This window comes from Lampetra planeri, unplaced genomic scaffold (genome assembly GCF_965212315.1).
Source record: "Lampetra planeri unplaced genomic scaffold, kcLamPlan1.2.h2 scaffold_962, whole genome shotgun sequence".
In the NCBI taxonomy this organism is placed as follows: domain Eukaryota; kingdom Metazoa; phylum Chordata; class Hyperoartia; order Petromyzontiformes; family Petromyzontidae; genus Lampetra; species Lampetra planeri.
The window spans coordinates 4,638-29,286 of NW_027615784.1; the positions used below are offsets into that span (position 1 = coordinate 4,638).

The 24,649-nt window shown below is 44.8% G+C and overlaps 3 protein-coding genes across 3 annotated transcripts; 1 reads left to right on the forward strand and 2 right to left on the reverse strand.

The window, feature by feature from the left end:
- The first annotated feature begins 435 nt into the window (after nucleotides 1-435).
- On the forward strand, nucleotides 436-7,333 carry LOC144742285 (integral membrane protein 2A-like). The gene is given in 7 exon segments (XM_078624755.1): nucleotides 436-507; nucleotides 800-937; nucleotides 4,482-4,601; nucleotides 4,603-4,659; nucleotides 4,763-4,873; nucleotides 5,227-5,371; nucleotides 7,239-7,333. Coding segments are annotated over 7 exon segments (738 nt in total).
- Nucleotides 7,334-9,143: 1,810 nt separating this feature from the next.
- LOC144742282 (putative G-protein coupled receptor 174) lies at nucleotides 9,144-10,244 on the reverse strand. Its single transcript, XM_078624753.1, is given in 4 exon segments — nucleotides 9,144-9,323; nucleotides 9,325-9,438; nucleotides 9,440-9,937; nucleotides 10,050-10,244. Coding segments are annotated over 4 exon segments (987 nt in total).
- A 5,868-nt stretch (nucleotides 10,245-16,112) lies between these two features.
- On the reverse strand, nucleotides 16,113-23,756 carry LOC144742283 (uncharacterized). Its single transcript, XM_078624754.1, has 7 exons — nucleotides 23,181-23,756; nucleotides 22,718-23,082; nucleotides 17,329-17,514; nucleotides 17,080-17,260; nucleotides 16,833-17,003; nucleotides 16,548-16,700; nucleotides 16,113-16,478 (listed from the first exon to the last, which is right to left on the reverse strand). The coding sequence occupies exons 1-7, from the start codon at nucleotides 23,754-23,756 to the stop codon at nucleotides 16,113-16,115; spliced, it is 1,998 nt and encodes a 665-aa protein (XP_078480880.1).
- Nucleotides 23,757-24,649: the final 893 nt, after the last annotated feature.

Here is a 24,649-nt window from a genome sequence, read left to right on the forward strand (position 1 = left end):
TATCGAAATAACCACAAACCGATGTTTTAAATGTCTGTGAAGGTCTGTGTTTTAAATGTTCCAAAGCTTTTGAAGAAGAATCACTTATTTAAACATGTCATGAGGTTGTAGTGTCACGGACGGCGGCTAGATGGCGCCAAGTCTGTATAAAACGATCCAATAAATCGGGTAAAAGCTGCAGATGAAGCGTGTAAGTGTCGTTACATCAAAACAAGAAGTAACAAATGTCTAAGATTAAACTTCAGGTGTATGTATTCCGAGTTTAGATTATAATTATATTTGCTCCGGTTCTTCTTATACCGCTAATCTCCTCAGAAAACCGGAAGCTGCGGATTAAACCACGGCTGCTAAATGCGTCACAACTGAGCTGCGGAGAGGAACCGAGCGGAGCCTCAGTCCATCACAGTCCAACGACCTGACGCAAACATCTCCAGCATGGTGAAGATCGCCTTCAACTCGGCGCTGGCCCACAAAGCTCTGGGGAAAGAGGAGGCGACCGCCGACCAGGTGAGGTCCGCGGGGATCCGCTCCGACCCGGGCCTCGGCTACGGGGACCGGCTGGGCGCTGCAGGCCGGAGCCTTCGGTCCTTCGTCGGGTCCGTTGGCACCGACAGAACCGGCGGATCTGATGTTGAGTGAGCTGCGACGGTTTGCGTCGAATGTCTGCACCACGTTCCGAGAATAGCACAGCTGCTCTGCAGAGGATTATCCAGTGCACGCAAGCACGTTATTTATTATTAATGTGTGTGTGTGTGTGTGTGTGTGTGTGTGTGTGTGTGTGTGTGTGTGTGTGTTGTAGGACCCAGAGCTCGCCTCGGTCGCAGTGGGCCTTGAAAGCTCCACAGGCAGATGTCTGGTCACTCTGCTGGGCATCGCCTTCATCCTCAGCGGGCTCATCGTCGGAGGGGCATGTCTCTATCGTTATTTTACCCCGAAGGTGAGTGAGTGTGTGTGTGTGTGTGTGTGTGTGTGTCTCAGTAAATCCAACTCATCACCACTGTTTTGTAATATTATGATGTATTTAAAAAGACTCAGAGTCAAATGGAATAATTGTGACCTTCTGGTTGACACGACGTTTTCATGCAACAGGACTGATCAGATCTAGAACACTGACACAAACCTGGGGTCTGAACCACGAAGCTCGATCAGTCAGTGTCAGTCAGTCAGTCCTGGATCAACTCGAATGATCCAAAACTGACTGACCCTGGATTTACACCGGCTGCGTGTGCGTTGCGCTGCATCTCCGATCCGTCAGTCACGTGACCGACAAGTTCCCGTGGTGAAAACGCGTTCAATCACCCGAAACTACATGTTTGTGTGATAAATCCAGGAAGAAACACAAGTGTCTCCAGGTGGAGAAGCAGAGGAGAGTCGGATTTGTTTGTGTTTGACTTTTTTTTTCAGTGTTTTGTGCTTTTACCATGGGAACGTAGCTTGTTAGTAAATACATACTCTTAATAAATATACTGTGTTGAAAGTACTGATGTAATAGTGTTAAATACGATCTGGTGTCAACGTCGAGCGTTTTATTCTGAAAAGTAGTCGATGTTTTATTTTGTTTCTGTGTTGGACTTCCTGCCCCGCTCGATGGATTTGGTGCGAGATTTATGCGTCTCAGCTCCGGCATCCGTCAGAAATAGAACCTCTGTGTATCTTCGACGCAGTGCTCCAAACTGACGGAGCTGAGACAGAGCTGAGACGCAACGCAACGCAGTCGGTGTAAATGGACACATTGATTAGAATGGAAACATATTTGGTCCAGCGCCGTGCCGGATCAGAGACGGACCGCAGATGCAGTCGGTGGAAATCCAGGGTTAGCAAGATCATGGCGATCAGGATAATCGGTATCAACTCGCTAATTCAACCCAGGTTTGTCTCATCAAGACCTGTGAACGCACACGTATAAGAGGTGTGTTCCAAGGCAGCAGACCAATTACAATCAGGAGCGCATGAACGGGAGACAGAGCGCCTCCCGCTGGCTGCAGAGGTTAATGCTGGAAAAGTCAGTGATTGTAGAAAAGACAAACACCGTGGAAGATGACAGAAGACGACAAAGCAGCTGACAACGGATCTCAGACTGTGTAAATGTGTACGTTGTTCATTAATACCTCAATGAACCCTCATCCGGGAATCCCACAAAATCACTTATTTTTTTTCCAGATAAAAAATCAAAAATGAAAACACTAACGCTCCAATGTCTGATGTTTACTTTCATTTATTGTTGGGTCTGCCTTCATTTATAGAGTTGGCTCTGCGAAGCCAACTCTATAACTGTTTATCGATATTATTTCAGTCCACAATTTTCGGTTCACCTACAGTCCGAATCAAATCATCTGATGGGAAAGGGAAAGTGTCTCATGAAGACAATGAACTCGTCTTTTAAATCAGTGAGGTCAGAGGTCACTTGGTGGACCACTGACAGACGGTGTTTCTGATGAGTCGCTCCACATCTCCCACTGAATAAAGGAAACGACCCGTGTCAAAGAACCTCAGGGCGATGTACACTGTCTGTGGTCCAGGGCGTGAGAATTGGTAAAATTCAGTAAAATTTAACGGGTCAGATCGGTCCCGGAAGATTCTTTCACGCCGTAACTCTCTCCTCACCACCTGTCTTACGTGGAGGAGTGGGCAGGTCATTGTTTTTCCGGACATCAGATTGTCCAGTAGGTGGTGTTTTTTCACAGGATCAGAGTCAATCCAGACAGTTATCCTGCTCTGGAGCAGGATAGTCTTTCAGAGTAAATTACCATGGAGACAGGTCTGAATAAAACGAAAATCCTGCTTCGTGGTACTGGCCCCTGAACCAAGCAGGAGTCATTCCAAGATGCAGTTTACTTGAAAAGAGTTTGTTTCATCCTGAAATGAGTAAAACTTTGCAGTTTTCAGTTTGATTTTAGCATAAACTGACAGAAAGCAAATCAAAGGTCTCAAAGTTTGGTATGATTGAATTCAGTTCATCGGCAGAAGTGAAATGAGGTGAATTCTTTAGCTTTAACTCATTTCAGGGTTAATTGACTTAACTGACACGTCTGCACAGAAATTTGTTAGAAAAGACCAAGTATCAAAACGAAGATCTGAGAAGTGTAAACAGAAACCTCCTATATTCATTTTCTTCTCAGTCATGTACACTGTCCAACAATGAAAACACACTGCGGATATTTTCCACACAGTTTAATAAGAATAATAAAATATCAGCATGAAATATACATGTTTGTTGTTTTGATCTGTGGAAGATGGGTAGGGTCAGAATGAACAGTCAGTGATGTGTCTCACAAACTGTCCCAGGCCTCCTCAGTGACCTGCTCACTGTCCACATGGTGTCTCAAGCGACTGTTTGACTCCTTTTCAAGGGCATTTTCCACTTGTCAGATTCTGTCTCCGTTGGGGGCACGTGTGTGACAGGTCTCCCATGGCAACAAGGGAACGCCGAATGGAGACAATCGTAAGGTCTCTGATCGGCGTTTCGACCTGGACCAGGGTCCGTTCCCTCTGGGCCAACGTCACTCTCTGTACGTTTCTGTCTCCTCTATGGTTTGGACACATTTGAGGGTGGCAGCTGACAGCCCACCTTCTTCAGGCTCCAAGCATGCTGTCAAGAATGGAGTCAAGTTTCTCATGTTTTTAATGCAAATTCTTGTTTTGGTGATGTGGTTTGGGAAATTTTTCCATGGCTGATCGTAGTCGTAGGGACAGAGGTATAAATATCCATCAGTACTTTATGTGCTGATATATGTCTCATCAAAATATGAGCAAAAGCCACGTGGTGCGTTTTCAATGTTGCGATTGGGAACATTCACATGAACAGCAGAGGCAAAGAGAAACTTCTGGACATTATACATGTATATTTACATATAGATTTGAATATCTCATGCAGATCACTGAAGTATCCATCCATGTGTGTTCACATGAACCCAGAACAGTTCGTCCGCTGCGTTCAGACACATTTCAGTCTAACTAAAGTATGTGAAGTACAGTACCCGTGTGTACCTGCTGGAGCTTTGAGTCCAGGGGTCCTTTATGTTCTGAGCTCCAGGTTGTGTCTTTTCACCTTCTGTTTGTATTAAAACCGCTCACACCACTGAAGCTCTCAAGTCCCTGTTGAAAACAGACCTCTCATCAACTTGGAACACAGTGCCTCAACTTTGTGTTTCTGATGTATCTGGGGGGTTTTGGAGCGCTCTGGTCAACTTCGGTTGTTTTTGAAAGTGTTGTATAAATACATTTGACTGGTTACAGATTGAAACGTGCTCCGTTTTCTGTGCTTTGTGAAACTACTGCCCTTGTCTGAGCACAGACCGGCTGAGAACCTGCAGTTTGTTTCTGCTGCAGCTGTGGAGAAAGAACTGATGCTTTTCTCTTCACAACTTTCTCATACCAAAGTATCAAGTTCAATGTTCCAGCACACATGAAAACATGAATGTGAATAAAAACACATCATATACTGCTTCTGTCTAAATGCCATGAATGCGTGCGTTCTCCAGAGGCTGTACCATGGAGAGATGCAGTTTCCTGATATGGCGTACCTGGAGAGGCAGCCATATTTCCTGCCACGGGTGGAAGAGGAGGCAGAGATCTCTGATGACATGGCTGCCATCACCGTCCCCCCCTCCCCGCTTCAAACCTGGAGACCCAGCATACATCCTCCATGACTTCAACAGGGTGAGGAAGAGAAACAGGAACAGGAATGAAGATGCTGTGCCGGGTGTGGTTTCCTGATATAGTGTGTGTGTGTGTGTGTGTGTGTGTGTGTGTGTGAGAGCAGAAGCTGACTGCGTACCTGGACCTGACTCTGAGGACCTGCTTTGTAATTCCTCTGAACACGTCGGTGGTTCTGCCCCCCCAGGACCTCATCGACCTGTTCTCCCAGCTGATGGTGAGCATGTACGGCTGAAACCACATGAGTTCATCTCCAGGGATTTATGATAAATCCAGAGGTTGTCTGGGCGTTAATCCATTGCTGACATCCAGTTTTAACCCCCAAAAAATATTTTGGGATATTGTGACTAAATGAATCATCAGGCTTTTGTTTTTTTTAGATATGTGACATGGAAATTTTTATTTTTGATCAACAGCCGCTGTTTTTTTTTGCATCTGGAATAGGGAGATGGACAATATTAAATTCAAATGTGAAAAATCTGATTTGCAAAAAAAGATGAGAAGTTATGAGAAACAGAAAATGCAAATTCCCTCTGTTGCCATAGTGACCCTCCATCCTGTCTGTTGTAGTCGGGGTCGTACCGTAGCTACCTGGTGCACGAGGACCTGGTGGTGACCGAGCGCATTGACGACATCAAACCTCTGGGCTTCTACATCCGCCGGCTGTGTGAGGGAAAGGAAACATACAGGATGCAGCGCCGCGCCAGCCTGCCAGGTGAGTTCACACTCCAACGCCATCGCCATTTGCAGACGTCTCCATCCACCTGTCTCTCAACAAGAATCACCAGTTGAGGGGTCTGAGTAAAACGAATGAATGTTTGTCACATATCCTTGTTAGTTGTTGTAACAAGCTCCCCCCAGCACTTGAAGGTCAGTTAACCTAGCATTAGCATTAGAGTTACATTGGACCTGATGGGTTTTCAGCTGATCCTGCTCCCAAACCGGACCCCCTCCGGTCCCTGGCTGCGCCTAGAAATTCTGTCCATAAAAATAATGAACACAACCGGTGACAAAGGGCAGCCCTGCCTGAGACCCACATGCACCGGGAACAGGTCTGACTTATTGCCGGCAATATGAACCAGACTCCTACTCCTGACGTATAGAGATCGTACAGCCCTTAGCAAAGGGCCCCCGATCCCATACTCCAGGAGTACCTCCCACAGGATGACACGAGGGACACGGTCGAATGCCTTCTCCAAGTCCGCAACACACATGTGCACTGGTTGGGCAAACTCCCATGGTGCCATGGGTCCCATGAGCTGGTCCGTTGTTCCACGGCCAGGACGAAAACCACATTTGTTCCTCCTGAATCCGAGGTTCGACTGTCGGTCGAATTCTCCTCTCCAGGACCCTGGATTAGACTTTCCCAGGGAGGCTGAGGAGTGTGATCCCACGATAGTTGGAACACATCCTCCGGTCCCCCTTTTTTGAAAAGAGGGACCACCACCCCAGTCTGCCAATCCAGAGGCACTGTTCCCGTCTGCCATGCAACGTGTCAGCCATGACAGCCCTACAACATCCAGAGATTTGAGGTACTCAGGGCGGATCTCATCCACCCCAGGTGCTTTGCCACCGAGGAGCTTCCTAACGCCTCGGTGACCTCAACCTGGGTAGAGGATGAACCAGCCTGAGATTCCTCCGCTCTGCTTCCTCTGTGGAAGGCATCACAGTGGGATTGAGGAGATCCTCGAAGTACTCCTTCCACCGTCTGACAATATCCCCCGTTGCGGTCAGCAGCTCCCCACCTCCACTGTACATAGTGTTGGTGGAGCACTGCTTCCCCCTCCTGAGGCGCCGGACGGTTTGCCAGAATCTCTTTGAGACCTTGAGTCCTCCTCCATGGTCTCCTCGCACCTCTCCCAGACCAGAGTTTTTGCCTCCACAACCGCCCGAGCTGCAGTACGCCTGGCCTGCCGGTACCCGTCGGCTGCCTCAGGAGTCCTACGAGCCAGCCAGGCCCGATAGGACTCCTTCTTCAGCTTGACATCATTCCTTACTTCCGGTGTCCACCACCGGGTTTGGGGGTTGCTGCCACGACAGGAGCCGGAGACCTTGCGATCGCAGCTCCAAGCGGCTGCATCGACAATGGAGACAGAGAACATGGTCCACTCAGACTCAATGTCTCCAGCGTCCCTCAGGAGCTGGTCAAAGTTCTCCCGGAGGTGGGAGTTGAAGATCTCTTTGACGGTGGGTTCCGCCAGACCTGCACTGTACTTTTGGGTCTGCCAAGTCCGGTTTCCCCCGTGGCCAGTGGATCCAACTTACCACCAGGTGGTGATCAGTTGACAGCTCAGCCCCTCTCTTCACCTGAGTGTCCAAGACATATGGCCGGAGGCCGGAGCAGAATCAGCTGGGTTAAATAGAAATACTTTTAAAAAATGTGTTTAAAAACTATTTTGGTAATAAATTGAATGTATGTTCAAACGTCTGCATCTTCTTAAATGATGATTTATCCTGTATCAAAATGTCATGTACATATTTATGTGATAATATAATGTGGTTGTGAACATCAGCCTGATGAACGTGTGTGTGATGCATCAACCACTCGGTCTGCTGACTGGTGTGTTTATTGTGTGGGACAGGTGGAGGCATCCAGAAGCGCTCGGCGGAGGAATGTTTCACCATCCATCACTTTGAAAACAAGTTCATCACCGAGACCCGGATCTGCAAGGCCTGATGGGATGGGATGGGGTCAGGTCAGGGCAGGATAGCGGCGGTCTGCGTGAAGGCAGACGGTTACTTCTGTAAAAACACCCACCCTCCGGCATCCACCCCAGTGAATTTAAGTTACAGCCTGTTTCCCCTGAGTAGGTCATAGTGCTCCACGTTCATGCTAGTTGATGACCTTCATTTATCTGTCTATCCTTCTGTTGGTTTTTGTTGTAGACTGAATTCACTGCTAACATCTAGTCGCCTTCAGACAGGAGCTGTTAGTTGTCCTGCTCAATTTCCTCCTGATGCTATCAAACTAGTGTGTGTGTGTGTTTGTGTGTGTGTGTGAGAGAGAGAGAGAGAGAGAGAGAGAGAGAGAGAGAGCCTGCTGTTCCCAGTGGCATATAAACACTTTGATACAGCAGCAGTATTTTTGCAGACAGTACAACACACTATATGTTCTCATGCCATAACAAAGCATGTTGAGTTATACTGGACAGTCAATAGGATCTTGGTGTTTACAGCAGATGCACCAGCTCCAGAATCCTCTGCTGTAATGAATGGCATCCTACCTGACAGCCAGCGATCTTGCGCCCTCAGTGTTTGTGTTAGAAAACCTTGTTTTGTAACTTGGAGGATGTTTGACAAAGGGAAACTTTAGGATAAGCTGAGGGGAAATGTCAGGAAATTTGACAGTGAAACTACTTTTTCTTTTTCTCAGATCATTTGAATTTTGAATCCTTTTCTCTCCAGTAAGATCCACATTTGTACATACAAACTCACTGATGACGTGTAGCGAAAATGGTATCACTGGGCAACATATGAATCTAAAGCTCAGTAGATCCTCATTCCACACAACAAAAGAAGATACGAACAATGACTGAATTATAAATATAAAGCATTTATTTCGTAACTAAAACACACTAATAACACAGGAAAGCAAAAGGGAAAGAAATGAGTAAACGAAAGACCAGCGTTTTTCCAACCGAGGCTTTGAGGTTTTTGGCTGCTTCACTAGTCTTGTCAGACCTCTTTTCCACATGTGACTTTCCAGCAGTCGCTGCCACTTTGTCAGTCTGGCTTTGATTTTTCCCTTCGGTATCTTTTCTACTGATAGCGATTAGGAGGTGACCAAAGGTATGCAGAGGGTCAGTTCCAAGCAGCGATGTCTGCTACACATGTGACAGTCACATTAGGAAAAAATAAGATTAACTTTGCGGCTCAGTCTTATGTTGTGGAAAATACAGATTCCCAAACGCCTGCGTACATCTGCAGTGTATTGATTACCTCTTCAGGGAATTAGCTCCTGTTGCATCAGACAATTACAGGAAAATATTTATGTTTTAAAAACAGACCAGTAAATGTGCTTACTGGAAAAAAATGACCCTTGTGTAGGATGAAAGAACTTTTTCCATGAAATGTCCAAAATGTTGTTACCCGCACAGAAAGACAATCACACAGGAAGTGTATGTAAAAACAAATGTTTGCGTCTCAGTTTTTTGTTAGATTAAAGCATTAATTGTGTTCAACTATTGAGCCGAATTTCACTTGTTATTCTAATAAAGTTCCTTTACCTATTGAACATTTTGGCTGGTGTGTCTGTGTGTGTGTGGCACAAATGACAGGTTCATCCTTCATAACAGGAACGACTCACTCTTCACCGGAGCGGCACTGATTGAGAAAAAAAAAAATTCACGCAGCTTTTATTGTACAAAAACAGAACATTTTCACATTTCTCTTATTTCTCTTCACATTTCAGGCTCTTATTTTCACAGTGTTCTTCTCGGCCTGTAAATCACATTTTTCGGAATGCGGGGAGCTCCCGTGGTTTGAGGTCAAACTGCTGGTCCTTCGTCTATAGAGTCTTGTGGAGTTATGCAGGACAGGCGTCTGCTTAACGTCACGCCCTCTGGTAGCTCTGCTTTGCTCAGCCGCCTCCAGAACTCAGCGGTAGTGAAGTAATACATGAGTGGGTCCAGGCTACAGTTCAGACTAGCCAGGCACAAGGTGACCGGGGTGACACCGCAGGATGAGGCTCCTGAGGCCGCAGCTCCCCAGGGCGTTGGCTTTGGCCAGAAAGTCCAGGGGCATGGTGATGTGGTACGGCGCAAAGCACACCAGGAAGACGACGAGCACAGCTCAGCACCATCCTCAACGCCCTCTGCTTCTCGCCCAGGTCAGGAATCGCTCCCGTAGTCGGCCTGCGGAGGCTCCCGGCGGTCAGACAAGTGCAGGCTAACACCAAGGTGAAGGGGATGATGAAGCCTAGGAGCTCGCCGATGATCAAGATAGCCCATGCTGCTGACGTGCCGACTGGCTGCATGGGCAGCTCAGAGAAACACACCCCATCTGGGATCCGGGGGTTCCTCAGCAGAGGGAACGGCAGGCAGCACAGACAGACCAGCAGCCAGCCCACGCCGCAAATCAACAAGTCTCCTTTGCGCCTGGACGAGTTGTACCTCAGCGGCCGCATGATGAGCTCACACCGGCGCATGCTGATACACACCAGGAAGTAGATGGAGGCGTACATGTTGACGTACTTGAGATAGAAGCAGAGCATGCAGAGAGGATGACCAAAGGGCCATGTGTTGTTCAGGTAATAGTAGATCCGCAGAGGCAGCGAGAGAACCTGAGAGGAGCAATTTGGGGTTTGATCACAATTTGCACAATGATGGCCGAAGCTAAAAAATAAGGGAACTTTTCATTGGAACCAATAGTGTTAAAACATGGAGGACTGGTACCTGCAGCAGGTCGGCGACAGCCAGATTCATCATGAACATCACGGCCTTCTTGGTTTCCTTGATGTAAACCATAAACACCCACAGCGCCAGCAGGTTTCCCAGCAGCCCCGGCAGAAGGATGATGCTGTACACCACAGCATACACGTGGTGCTGGTACATCCGAAGCGCCTCGCTGCTCTCGCAGCTGTGGTTCATCTTCAGCCAGCAGCTGTTTCTGTTCAGCTGTGAGCTCGTATCAGGAAAAACTGTCTCTGGAGGTGTTTGAGCACCTATGTCCATCGTGGCATGCAGGAATTCAGTCTGGTACCTGGATCCAGACTCTGAAGGTCTCCACTGCGTTTCCTCAGAGATTCAGATTCAGAGAAGTCCTGCTAGATGATAGAAAAGTGGGTCAACTCATGGTGAAAGGCACAAAGACCTGTTTCTTTCAGTCAGCACACGAAGTCAAACCAACTGAAATGTCAACTTCGGAAATACATGTGCTTGTCTGAGTGTGTCATTGTGGCCATTTTTTCACCACAAACAAGATGTGCATTTTACAATGCACATCTTCGCACACTCATGTCTGACACACATTTCAAGTGTGCAGGGGGATTTACAGTCAGTGCTTCGCCATCCACACTGCAGTGTGGTTAGTGAAGAATAAGTCAGAGCAGAATGGTGAAATTGTTAATGAGTCAAGTATCAAATTGCTCTGAGCAGCACTTGTCTGCCTGCTGCAATTCCTGTAGCTGATCTACGCTCATGAAGGTTTTCTGACACTCCCAGCAGCACAGAATAAAATGATTGGGATATTTTCTCTTCTATCTATGCTGTTCTTTTTTTGGTCATATTTTTAAATTAAAAAATTACGGCCTGGTGAATTATCAGAACAAAGTGTTTGTTCTGTTTTCAGTCTCTCACATGTCATTTTGGTCTTTTCAAGTATTCTCATGAGGAACTCTGAAGAACCCTAAAGGGAAACATGCAGTTACATATTTCTGCTTTTCAATCAGTAGTTCTAAAACAAAAAGCCATGGACTAAATGAGACAGTAAGTGATATTTTTTAACTTGTGGTTTCAAGGCACAGTTTCGGTAGCGTGTAACATGTCCAGTGATATTCTAATGAAAACAAACAGCAAAACCATTGAGGTATGTGAGGACATTATCAAGATCCATTTGGAGTTCAAAGGTCACTGTTTTCTCATTAAAGTCAGCAGACTCCATAGCGCCTCCTGTAGTTCACAGTTGTACAACAACCCTGGACCTCACTGGCTAGCATCTTCAGCAAACATATAGCTACACAGCAAGGAGGTGTTGTTACCTCTGCCAAGCAGGTTAGGTTTTTGCTTGCATTTAGCTGTCTGTCTGTTCGATTGTTTATTTGTTTGCCTTTCATTACCAACCATTACCAACTACCTTTTAGACATATTCAATGCATCATTAGGAATAGGGTATGTACCACAGTAATCCAAAATCCAAAAGCTGTTATTAAACCTCTCCTCAAGAAACCAACACTTGACCCAGGTGTCCTAGCTAATTACAGACCTATATCAAACCTCCCATTTCTTTCAAAGATCTTAGAAAAAATAGTAGACAAACGGCTACAGGACTTTTTAAAAAAGAAAAGCTTATTTGAGGATTTTCAATCAGGCTTTAGGGCACAAAATAGCACAGAGACATCATATGTAAAAGTTACCAACGACCTTCCGACAGCTTCAGACAGAAGCCTTGTCTGTGTAGTTATTGACCATCAAATTTAACTACAGACTGGAACACCTAATTGGAATAAGAGGGTCAGTGCTTCACTGGTTCAGATCCTATCAGACCAGTTTCAGTTTGAGACCATTAATCAGGAAAGCTCTGAGCACACCATTGTTAGCCAAGGAGTACCTCAAGGTTCTGTGCTGGGACCATTATTATGTAGTTTGTATATGCTCCCCTGGTAACGTGATTAGGAAACACTCCATAAACTTCCACTGCTACGCAGATGACACAAGTATACCTGTCAATTAAATGAAATGAAACCAGTCAGCTGGCTAAACTTCAGGCCTGTCTCAAAGTCCTGGATGATAGTTAACTTCCTGTTATCACAAACCTGCCTCACTCACAAACCATATCATTTCCTTAGATGGCATTGCCTTGGCCTCTAGCACCAGTCAAAAACCTAGGAGTTATATTCGATCAGGACATGTCCTTTAACTCTTATGTAAATCAAAGATAATAGACAGCTGAATATGTCAGAAATCAGGCACTTCTTGTCCCATAAAAATGCTGAAAACTCTCTGTAGACCCTTCAGCTGGTCCTAAATGCTGCTGCTTTTGTTCTGACAGGAACAAGTAAAAGATATCAGATATCCCCAGTACTAGCTTCTTTACACTGGCTCCCTGTAAAATATAGAATAGATTTCAAAGAGTTTGAAGCCCGGTCTGGCGAGGGAGATGTTTACCCCAGATACAGAGGCTATCCCTTACTCTACTTCCCATACTCCACTTCTCTTACTCCACTTCCCTTACATCTTGAATCCACATCTTTATCCTAGGTAGGCGTCTGATTCCTCTTCTCCCAGCTGAGCGCTCACATCGGTGCTTCAGAATCCAGTTTGTCCCACTGGTTCATGCCTTCATCATTCCTCATATGGGCATGATGATCCTCGGATGACCGACTTTCCCCCTATCTCCAGGATCCATGTGACAGCCTCTTCATCTCCATGGGCCACAGGACAGCCTCCTCATCTTTAGGATCAATGGGACAGTCTCATCTCCTGGGTTTCTCCAGCCGCCATAAATGATTGGACAGACGTGGAGGACAGTCCCTGATGGACTCTTTAGCAGCTTTCAGAATCTCTTCCTTCACCTCAGTATCTTCATTGTTTATTCAACACCTATTGCTGGTCTGTCCGTCCCTGGGAGAGGGATCCCTCTGTCCGCGGTTCTCCCTGACGTTTCTGCCTTTTTCCCCCTGTTACAGGGTTTTTTTGGATTTTTTTTTTCTCACCCTGACTTCGGGTCAAAGGTCAGAGGGTGTGGTATGGTACAGACTGTAAAGTCCATCGAGACGGTTGTAATTGTGATGTTGGTGATACAAATAAAATTTAATTGAACTGAAAAGTTTGTCTGTTAATGACAATTAAACAACGTTGAGTAAATACTGATAATGGACCAGGACCAGATGATTTAATGTTGGTCGTGTTCTGGAACCATCTGGATCCAGGACTCTGTTGAAGGATTCTTCCTCATTGTCAGACATTTTCAGCATCTGTATCTAGAACTCCACAATAACAGCAGTGGAACAGAGCTCAGAGGTCATGATTTGTGTAACAAGGTTGTGAATTATTGTTTTAATAACTATTTGACTATTAGTGTCAAAGGCAGGTTTTGATAATCAATACATTTATTATAGGAGATAAGATGAATGTAGGATGAGGATGATAATAATGGGTTGAAATGAGCTGCTAGTTTCTTAATATGCTTACTGTTATTTTAGATGATGTTTTCAGATAAAATACTTACATGTAGGGTCCTTAATTACTTGAAGAATTTCAAAGTGTTGAGGTCATTTGGTTTGTATTCAGCTCCACAGCTGGCTCCTTGCTGCCTTTTTTCCTCAGAAAGTGCTCCCAGTAGACCCTCAGTTCCCTCAGTTCCCCGCCTCACTTTTAGCTTGAGTGACTTTTGACCAGTTTGGTTCCCATTACTCTACACTAAACAACCTGAACACGTTCACTCTGCTCTGTTCTCAGTCAGTTCATCCTGTTGACGGCTGATGCACCCTACTTTTGAATTCTCACGTTGTACCAGTGGAAAGTGAATCATCTTTCTGTGGGTCGATGATGACGTGTTACATTTGTTCCACTCTGACACACACGAGATCTACTTTCAAAGCATCATCAGTTTTCAGCGGCCAGGTTACGTACGTCCACCTGCATTTAGACACAACCATATACAACCATGTACATACAGTATATACATACGCTGCAGTCCTGACTCAGAGGGGAACTGACACACACACACACACACACACACACTCAACATTACAAACATTCCTCACACTGGAGAAACATGCGGGATCCCCCACGAGGCATGACTCCATACTTCAAGTATTCAGCTGCAACAGCCACAAAGTTCAAACTGTTTCTTTGTGTTGAAGAAATTTGTTTTCTCACCTCAGTGGTTCAAGTTTGAATCTGTGTTGTCTCCTTGGTGACGAGATGGTTCAGCCAGCAGCGAGCATATGTCATCCCTTCAGTTAGTCCTTCTTTTCTTCTTCTTCTTCTTTTTCTTCTTCTTCTTCTTCTCTCACTATATCACTCTCTCTCACTTCTGCTCTTGTCTTCTCACCTCATCTGCTGCTTTCATGAAGTGTTTTCCATCTTCATCTGATGTTACATTCTGTTCTTTCACTCTCTCTCTCTTTCATTTCTTTCTGCTTTCTCTGTCTCTCTGACGTTTGAGCACAGTGCTTCCTGTTAGTGTGTGTGTGTGTGTTAGTGTGGGGGGTGTGGTTTACAAGAATATTTGACACTTCTGTTATTCTGTTCAAGGCCGCTTTCTTGTTGACACTGTCACTGTCTTGCCACCACATGTGTCCACTTGGTGAAAGGATCATAGAATGAAGCGTCAGTTTTAGTAATAGTTTTTTCAGTCATGACACCAAACCAAACATTGGACACAGCACTGACATTTCTTATATCAACAGCCTTTAAGGCTACCAATCTTCAAAAAAGCAAAGAAATAACAACAGATAATCTATATTATCCACGTTTTAAACTACCAACCTTCAGAGAAACAAAGAAACAACAGATAATCAATTACACTTATAACCTTGAGAATGGCTTTACACACCATTTTCTAAAAAAACTAAAAAGAATGACACGTTTTAAAATTTATGTTGGCATCATTCCAGAATTGAACTGCAGTAATAGAGACACATCTCTTTTTCATAACTTTTTGGGCTTTTTGGATAGTAAATTTGCAAACACCTCTAAGGTTATATGGACTCTCCTGAATTGAAAAGAACCTCTGTTCTGAGTCAGGGATTTTTTTTTTATTTTGCACTGAAAATAATTTGCATTATTTTACAATAAAACAAATCATAAATCTCATAACATGAGAATTTCAAAAAAGTGGCTCTGCGTGAGCATAATAATCAGCCATATTGATGATAGGTATGGCTCGTTTTTACAGTTTTGTTATTGAATTTTAAGGTGGTTTTAAAAGTGGATCCCCATAATTCCACCCAAGACGTTTCGTGAACAATCAATGAATAGTAGATCAAATGCAATGCCTTGGAATTCAATATATTTCTGGATTTATACAGGATTACAAGTGATTTTATTCAATGTGTTGTTTCCAAGTTAACTTTTGGTCAGTGACAACCCCAATGAATTTAGTCTCAAGAACAAGATTTAACATTAAAATCACTTACATTTGGATTACCATTTGCATTACTGCAAAGGTATTAGTTCGGCTTTCTCTGAATCCTTATTAATTTATTCTTATGAATAAACAGATTTAATTGTTTGACAAACAATTTCTCTATAATTTTTGAAAATTGCGGCAAAAGTGATATTGGTCTGTAATTTTCCAGACAGTGTTTATCTCCACTTTTAAAATTGGGATCTAGCTTTTCCTTATAGACATTTCATAAACTTTTTTTTGGCGCTCATATAAATATCTTAAACTTAAACTTGATGCCACGCTGGAGAACTTGAGAAGGCTGTTCTTCTCTTCAGTGGGTGTTCTCCTACATCCTGCCTGCCTGCGGGTGAGGGTGGTGTGTTGTCAACAATGGCTTAGATGAGTTTAGCAAATGCAGAAGGAGGCACAGGCTGAATTTCAGTTTCAAACCCAACCTCAAGTTCTCACGCTTTCCGGTTCAGAGCAGCTGCTGCTGCCAACTGAGGTGGAAAAATCAACTTTGTTCAAGCAAGAGACAGTAAAAGTTCTTTGTGATGCAAAGAACGAAAGAGAAAGAAAGAAAGGGCAGAGTAGCATTTTCTTCACAGCACACAGCGTATTTACATTCAGATCTGGAATTGATACCGCTTGATTTTTTTGTCCGTTTCCATCAATACCAGCCATCACTCTCTGTCTGAGAAACTGCTCTCTGCACTCATCAGTCTCTGCGGTGCAGGATGATGGGACGTGGAGCTGTGTGGAGAGGAGAGCAGTGAGGGAGAGCGTATGTTCAGGTGCAGTCGAAATTCAGCGGTTAGGAAGTAATAGAGCAAAGGGTTGAGGCAGCAGCTCAGGCTCGCCAAGCACAGGGACACCGGGTGGAACTGACGCACAGCCAGACTCATGGTGCAGTGGGAGATGATGTTCTGGGACACCATCAGATAGAGCAGGAAGTTGATGTGGTACGGGGCAAAACACAACAAGAAGAGGCCGGAGCAGCTCATCACCATCCGCAGCGCTCGCCTCTTCTCATGGCTCCGTCTCGACTGCTTCTCCCGATTGTTGTCCAGCGATGTGACCGACTGGAGGCGGCTGTGTGCTGAGGAGCTGATCTTGACCTCCTGAACCTGGTTCAGAGATCGGCAGATGCAAAAGGAGCTGTAGCTGATGCAGACCAGAGGAATGAGGAAACCACAGAGCTCTGCGAAAACCATGATGGTGATCGTCAGAGACAAGGACAAGTGACGCATGGGTAAGTCCTTAAAGCAGCTGTCTGTGGCAGAAGCAGTGCTGAAGACCTCCGTTAAGGTGCTGGGGCTCAAAAATGGCTCATGTAGCTCCACATATGATGTAATGTCTTGGGTGGCGTTGGCATCCAGAAAAACTGATTTGTTAAAGAAGTTCTGTGAGAAGATGCTGCTCTTGCTGCTGCTGCGCATGAAAATAAAAGGTGTGCAGGCTGCACCAACCACCAGCCACAAGAACACGCTGATCAACACGTCATAACGCCGCCTCCACCAACGAGCAATAAAGGGCTTGAGCAGGAAGATGCACCTCTGGACGCTGATGCACACCTGGAAACAAACAGAAAGGGGGATTGGTGCCCACACTTATCATGTCAGGATGATTAGCACTTCACTGTCGGCTCACCAGGAACACTATGGCGGCGTACATGTTGAGGTACTTGAGGTAGAAGCAGAACAAGCAGACGCCGCGTCCAAACGGCCAAGCGTGTGTGTAATAATAATAAATCCGAAGCGGCAGAGAGAGGATGTGGGCCAGATCTGCCACTGCCAGATTTATCATGAAGATCACAGCCTTTGTGTTCTTGCTATAAAGAAAAACACATATCATCCTTAGAATAATCCGTGCTCTGTGTGCGGGAGTTTGTGTGTGTACCTGATATGTCTGCAGAGGACCCAGAGGGCGATGGTGTTCAGCAGCAGCCCTGGGATGAAGAGCAGCAGGTAGAAGTACGTGTACATCTTGTCCATCAGCTGGTTCCAGCTCGTCATGTTGTGGCCACAGCCTGAGTACAGCTGAGGCTCGTCCCACGACGCATTCAGACTCATTCTCACTGTCACACTAATCACAAACACCAATCACACGAGTCAACAATCCTCCTCTGATACCTGGAACATCTGCAGGAGAACAAAATTCTTCTCATGACGAGCTGGTTTATGGAGTTTACATATTCATTAATCTTCTCCTGTTGCTCAGATTACAGGTCTCGGTTGTGCTGGTCAGAAAACTATTCACACTCACATTCACACCAACAGGTTTAGATTTAGAGTGACCAATTAACCTCAGTATGATTTTGGAAGATCCTGGAGTACCCTGAGAAAACCCACACAGACATGGGGAGAGCATAGCCTCATAGCAAGAAGGTCCCTGGTTCGCTTCCTAACCTGGGATCTTTCTATGTGGCGTTTACATACTCTCCCCATGTCTGTGTGGGTTCTCTCTGGGTACTCCGGCTTCCTCCCACTTCCAAAAGCATGCTGAGGTTAATTGGTCACTCTAAATTGTCCTTAGGTGTGAGTGGTTGTCTGTCCTTCATGTGGCCCTGCGATGAGCTGGCGACTTGTCCAGAGTGTACCCCACCTTTCACCCCAGCACACCCGTGACCCGTAACCGGATTAAGTGGCAGAAAATGAATGAATGAATGTTTATTCTCTTTCAGTGCAAGACTTTTTCATTGACTGATTGATAGATTGATAGATTATTGTGTCACATTACATCTCCAGTTAGGAAGGAAAATTGAAGACATACAACATTAGTCTTCAGTCACATGTTTCTCCTCTGGCACAGCAGGTGTTTGTCAAATCTGCTTCTGCTTTTATTTACATGTTTCCATGTTGTCTGAGTCAGAAGAAGCCAGATGAGGTCTCATGGGTGTCATGACAGCAAGGTGTCATCTAATTCTGATTTTTGATGAGCAGATTCTGGTCCAGATGCTCAGGTTAACGCCTCAGTGTGATGTTTTCCAACCTATTTCAAGTCCATTTAATATGTTGAAATAACTCAAAATGTTACTATTTGTACAACAGTTCAGCCCTGTGAGAGTAAATAATCTGTGTGTGTGTATGAGACCTGGGTCGGTTCCACAAAACAGGTTTAGAAAAACCTGAGTTTGTTAATCCTGAAATGAGGAGTTTTCAGTTTTCATTTTCACATAATCCAACAGAAATCAAATCAAACATCTTTAAAGTTTCATATGTTAAAATTCAGTTTATCAGTAAAACTGAAATTAGGAACATTTAGGACATTTTTTTTTCTCATTTTAAAATAACATGATAAAACATACATAAACATACTAAACCTGCTTTATCAAATAAATCCATCATGAACAGACATCATAGCAAACAAACAACCTTTCCTTGCTTTGAGTCTCTTCAGTTTTCTTCACCATTTTTTCATGCTAAAAGCAGCAATGCCATAAATCTGAGATGTCCCTGTCTGGATTGCAGCAGGAAACAACTAGAGAGCAACATGAAGTTTATCAAGTTCTGCTTATCAATGAAGTGCTGCTCCTTCCCCCTGCCTAGAAGGCCACACCTTTCCTCCTCCTGGGGATCAAACCTCTTGCTTGCTGCTTAACAAAAATTCTGATGTGGCTTTCCCCTGTAAAAGCGCATCAGAATTTAGGATGGTTCTCACGTTTGGTTCAGTTGGTTCACGGCTGGTCAGTCTGCAGTCAGTCAGTTTCCTTCATGCCACCAGAAAGTCAAAATTGAATAAAGCAGCTTTTTTGGGAAACATTTGTGCATAGAAATATGTCATATTCAACTCTTCATCGTGAGATCTCTTTATAATGATCAAATCAGACCTGAGGTGGTAAAAGTCTCCAGATGTGCCCATAGATACTAGCGGGTAACAGAAGTGATTCCAGTGTTTCAGTGTGATGTGAACAAACAAACCTCTTCAACCTCTGTAGCAGTTTGACGTCTGTACACTTTATTTCTGCAAACATTACCTTCTGTTTTGCCCCCGTCTTCTCCAGAAAAGCTCAGCATGTATGAGAATAATTCTCCAGCACCTTCACACCCTAACAGACCCACACAGGCTGCCCACAAGTTTAAGCCTTCCGGGTTGCAAAGTTTTCTGTGTTGTGAATATGAGCAAGTGATGTGGTTCCTGTTGTTGACATCCGGTGTGGGCTGGTCCAGGCTCAGTGATTGTGATGATAAGCAACACTGGCCAATGTCGTTGTGGCACTGATGGTGTTATGGAAAATAATGAAACTATTAAAATAGTAATTCAAAGTAATCAACCAAGATGACATGCTATTTACTCAGCACATCTCTGTTCTGATAATTTATGTATATTATACAATGACATATTTGACCTACAATAACACACAGACGTTCTCACGGTTTGTTGTTGCAGCTAAAACAGTTGATGCAACAGTTGATCTGCTTCCTCCATCAGATACAACACTTCCTTTTTTCTGTGAGTGCATCAGTGAATATATGATGCTTGCAACATTTCATATGTGCTTCATGGTTTCAGATGTGGGGAATTTCAGGACGAAGAAAATTATGCACATCTCTAAAAGTTTCTGTTTCTTTTTAAACCACTTGAGACTGTGCTGCTTGTCAGGCTGCGCTGGGTAAAGAAGTGATGCATGCAAACCTGCTGAATTAACAAATGATAACAGATATATTTCACACATTCAGGGGTGTGAAACACAGCCTGTGTATTTAGTGTGTGTGTGTGTGTGTGTATTATACGCACACGCACACACACACACACACGTATGTATGTGTGTGTATACATATAACTTTATTTGTGCACCATCATGAATGAATAATGCACATCCACCGTAAAGCATCTAGAAAAGCGCTGATCCATCATCATCATTCTTATATTTTATTCATATTTTATTAAATACTTATTTTTTATATTGAACATGATAGCATTTTTTTAGGCTTTCTATTCACTTCTGCATAATACAGCTCTATTTCTTCCTTACTTGGCTGAGTCGCAACCCTCTGGGATAAATGAAGTAATTCTGCTTCTGATTCAGAGCAACACAAGTCTGGCCACTAGAGGTCAGAACAGACCTGTACTCAGTCCACAGCCACTGAGAAGTTTTACATCTAAAGACATGGACCACAAGGGGCATACGAACACTGCTGAACCATTTAGGTAACTAGCTAAAAAAAGCTAACTGACCTCAACACAAGTGAAACACATGAAGTAGCATGAATACTACAAACACACGATTAACTTTAAACCTACACTAAAATACACTACGCTAACAATACAATCTGACAAATTACTTGCTATTCTCTCTGCTCTGAATCCACCCTACTCTCTAGTTTGATAATGGCAAATGGAATCTTTGTATAGTAACGGGGAGCGGGAGGGACTTCAGGGTGAACCGCTGATGGTGACGTCAGTTGCCATCAAATGACGTCAGTCACCACCAAATGCATTGTAAAGTGAATTTAGACGTAATTAACAGGCTTCGACCTGCACTCCATATGCTGTTGTTAGCACAAAATATAGATCATAAACATCTTAAACATCCAGATAAAACAGTCTTCAGCTGAAAAGGTGGTTTTGGGGGTAAGATACTCTTTAAAATACACTGCTGATGTGTTTTTTCAACCACATTCTTGACATGAACGGTTAAGGCCTAAAATGTTTTCCTTAACTCCCTCTCTTCTTATTTCCTGCTCGCTCTCCACCCATTCCAGTATAGTTATCCTCCTCACTGTGAACCTTGACCCCAAAACCTCTTCTGTTGTCACTCTGTCACTGCTGCGTCCACATGCTCACATCCGTCATATCATACAAAACACACTTGCTCGGATCCTTTCCTCTGTGTTCACACCATACAACGCAGCAGGTCTGTAACCTTAGTAAGGACATGAAGCACTGCAGCGCTCTATGAATGAAAGGATAAACAGCTGAAATTAACATCTTGTATAATGTGCCAGACGTTGGCTCCTGCAGCAGCCTGCACAGAGACACACAGACGTCCACCGCTGGGTCTTAAATTATTGCAGCGTTGTCATCCATAGAAGAACGGCACATTATAAACATTACACTGGTGGTTTGTGGGTATTCTGTGCATTCAACAGCAATGTAAAGGAAGAGCTTGGATGCATGCTAACAGTCAGTCAATGTGTCCATGTGAACACCGTTTTTTGTGGGGGGGGGGACCCGTCACATTGACCTTTGGTTAAAAACATGGACGTGAAGCAGCTGCTGTGCTGTGACAGTTACGTGACCCAAATAACCCCCCCAAAACAATGTCAATAACACTACAGCCAATATCTGCTGACTAATGTGATTTACTGTTCCTGCTTTTCAGTGAGTATTTAGTCAAGAGCTGTACTTTGTCGTGTGTAAGAGACTTTGAGCAGATCTGAAGTCTAAAGCCAGATTAAGACAGAGAGACCTCATTCAACAGAAACAATGGACCATTGCCTCAGTCATAATAAGCATTTGGCCACAATGTGCGCGCACACACACACAATCAACTGGATCACAGCCACCATTTGCGCCCACGACATCACAGCGGTGGCTGTTGAACATGTCTCTAAGTGTTCACATGCATAGAGTCTTGCTGAAAGCATCCAGACCACTGCAGTTTGATCAAAGCATGGAATAAGGAAAGCAGCCATCACAGCTGTTCAAAACAGTCATTTAATGGCCTCAAACGTCAACATGAGACACATTTTTGTCAGCAGGTCAGTCTGCTGTGTTAAAATAATGTTAATGTCTAACACTGTTTTGTGAAACTGAATGATAAAATCAAAGGACTCAGTTTGTTACACAAGTACTTAACAGCATATTTTGAGACTGGATCTAAATAGCCATCTCATCCACAATCCAGCACAGCCCGACTGATAGTGTGTTTGTGTCTCTTTCAGAGGCTGTGCGGGTCACTGGATTCACCATTGTCCCAGTGTAGTTAGCTCTCTGCTCCTTGTTTGTGCATAAAAAAACACTTATACATTCCTCTGCTCTTCGGCGGTGGATTACTTCATAAAGCCCAGGCCATACCTCAGGACTTACCTCAGGAATTAAATAATCTGGTGAGTTATGTGTTTGTCACTTCCAGGATGAAACAGCTGACTGCTTTACTTTATACACTCAAGGATATTTGTCTTCAAAACTTGTCCAGTTCGTCCTTCCTTTCCTGAGTCACAATCGACTCTCAGACATCTTAGACTGTTTTCCGTTGCTGGACAGTGTGTTTGTGTCCCTTGCAATAGTGTTAGAAGAGTCCAGTGTCTCTGTGTCACTGCGGGGAATACTCTCAGGCCGGGACCCGGATCCTTTAGCCCCCAAGGTCAAACTCTTCTGGAAGCTCTCCGACGTGAAGTAGTAGACCACAGGATCCAGGCAGCAGTTGAGACTGGCCAAACACAGAGTGATGGGATAGAGAGTTCGTGCAAAGCGTTCAACAGCGCAGTTGGCCAGGGCTTGTGTCCGCACTAAGGCGTACAGAAAGAGGATGGAGTTATAAGGGACAAAGCAGATGATGAAGATGCCGAGGTGGACCAGAATCATCCTCAAGACACGTCTCTTGCTGTCACAGCCATGATGACCAACAGTTACCGGCCGCCGCAACGTTCGCAGAACCAGTGAGGAACATACCAAGTTGGCCAGGAGAGGGAGGAGGAATCCTACAATCTGTAGAGAAAACAAAAACACACACACACACACACACCCAATGTTATGCTAAAGGTTGGATCCGAAAGATGATTTGTTTCTGTGTGACAAGCCTTCACCTCAATAAAAATGGTGATTTTGGACAGGTAGGTCCTCCAGGTGGTCTTGGAGAAGCCCTCAAAACAGGTTGTTGCTCTGTTTGTGCTGTTGATGGTGGAGAAGAATGTGACCGATATCCCTCCTCCCACAATGGTCAACCAGACAGCTGCACACACCAGCGCTGCGTTCCTGCGTGTGCGGACGGAGCGGGAGCGAAAAGGGTAAACGATTGCCAGGAAGCGGTCTACACTGATGCAGGTAAGGAAGAGCATGCTCCCGTAAATGTTGGTAATGAAGGCTGTTCCCGATACTTTACACAGTCCATCGCCAAACGGCCAGTGGCGGTTAACATTGTAGAAGACCTTGAATGGCAACGTGAAAACGAATACTAAATCAGATAAAGCTAAATTTGTCATAAACATCGTTGTCTCATTGCGCATCTTCATCCGGAAGCAGAACACAAAGAGTGCAGCACAGTTAGTGATGAGGCCCAAGACAAAGACCACACCGTACACCACCGAGTACAAGTTGTACTTGAAGGAGTCATCAATGCCGCAGTCCTCCATCCCAGTCTCGTTGAGCACCAAGCTGGCCATTCTGACTCGTCAGATGGGGAGAACAAAGTCTTATGGACAACGAGGTGGAGTGTGGGATGTTCTGGGCAGATATCCAGGGATTGCATGCGTCAGCACGGGATCCACCAGTCCAACCTCCTCCGAACCATGGTGGATGCTCAGATAGGTAAACAGAGGAGTCTGGATACGCGTCTGTGTCTGCAAAGGCAGAGAAAAGGAAAAAAGTGTGTTCAACAACATGCCATCCACCATCCATCAACCACCTTCTGTATACACACAATGTATATACTGTATACACAGTAAAGTGATTTATTCTAAATTGTTTCAATGACTGGTCCAGGGTGTACCCTGCCATTTGCCCGTTTGACAGTCAATGTCTTCTCATTCATTCATTCCGCCGCTTATTCCGGTTACGGGTCACGTGTGACCTGGAGCCGATCCCAGCTGTCAACAGGCGAAAGGCGGGGTACACCCTGGACAAGTCACAGCTCATCGCAGGGCCACATGAAGGACAGACAACCATTTATGCACACACTCACACCTAAAGACAATTTAGAGTGACCAATTAACCTTAGCATGCTTTTGGAGGTGGGAGGACCCAGAGAGGTGGGAGTACCCAGAGAGAACCCACGCAGACATGGGGAAAGCATGCAAAGTCCACATAGAAAGATCCCAGGCCAGGAAGCGAACCAGAGACCTTCTTGCTATGAGGCAACGGTGCTAACCACCATAACCAACATCTACAGACTAGTAATGAGACCAGCGTATGGTTTACCTGCCAGTATATATGTGTATAAATGTCTTGTAGCAGCGCTAAAAGTGGCATCAGACATGTGAGAGGTGGATCACAGCCAGAGAGAAGAGTGTGTACTGAAGATTAGGAGGTGAAACACACACATTCATGCCGCAGCTCT

What these genes read in the sequence shown, in the direction of transcription:
- LOC144742283 (XM_078624754.1), bottom strand. Translation starts at nt 23,756, where the DNA reads ATGGCCAGCTTGGTGCTCAACGAGACTGGGATGGAGGACTGCGGCATT. An exon ending in ACGCCGCCATAGTGTTCCTG is followed by an intron (nt 17,004 to 17,079) that starts GTGAGCCGACAG and finishes GTTTGTTTCCAG; the next exon opens with GTGTGCATCAGCGTCCAGAG. An exon ending in CTCTGAACCAGGTTCAGGAG is followed by an intron (nt 16,479 to 16,547) that starts GTCAAGATCAGC and finishes AATCGGGAGAAG; the next exon opens with CAGTCGAGACGGAGCCATGA.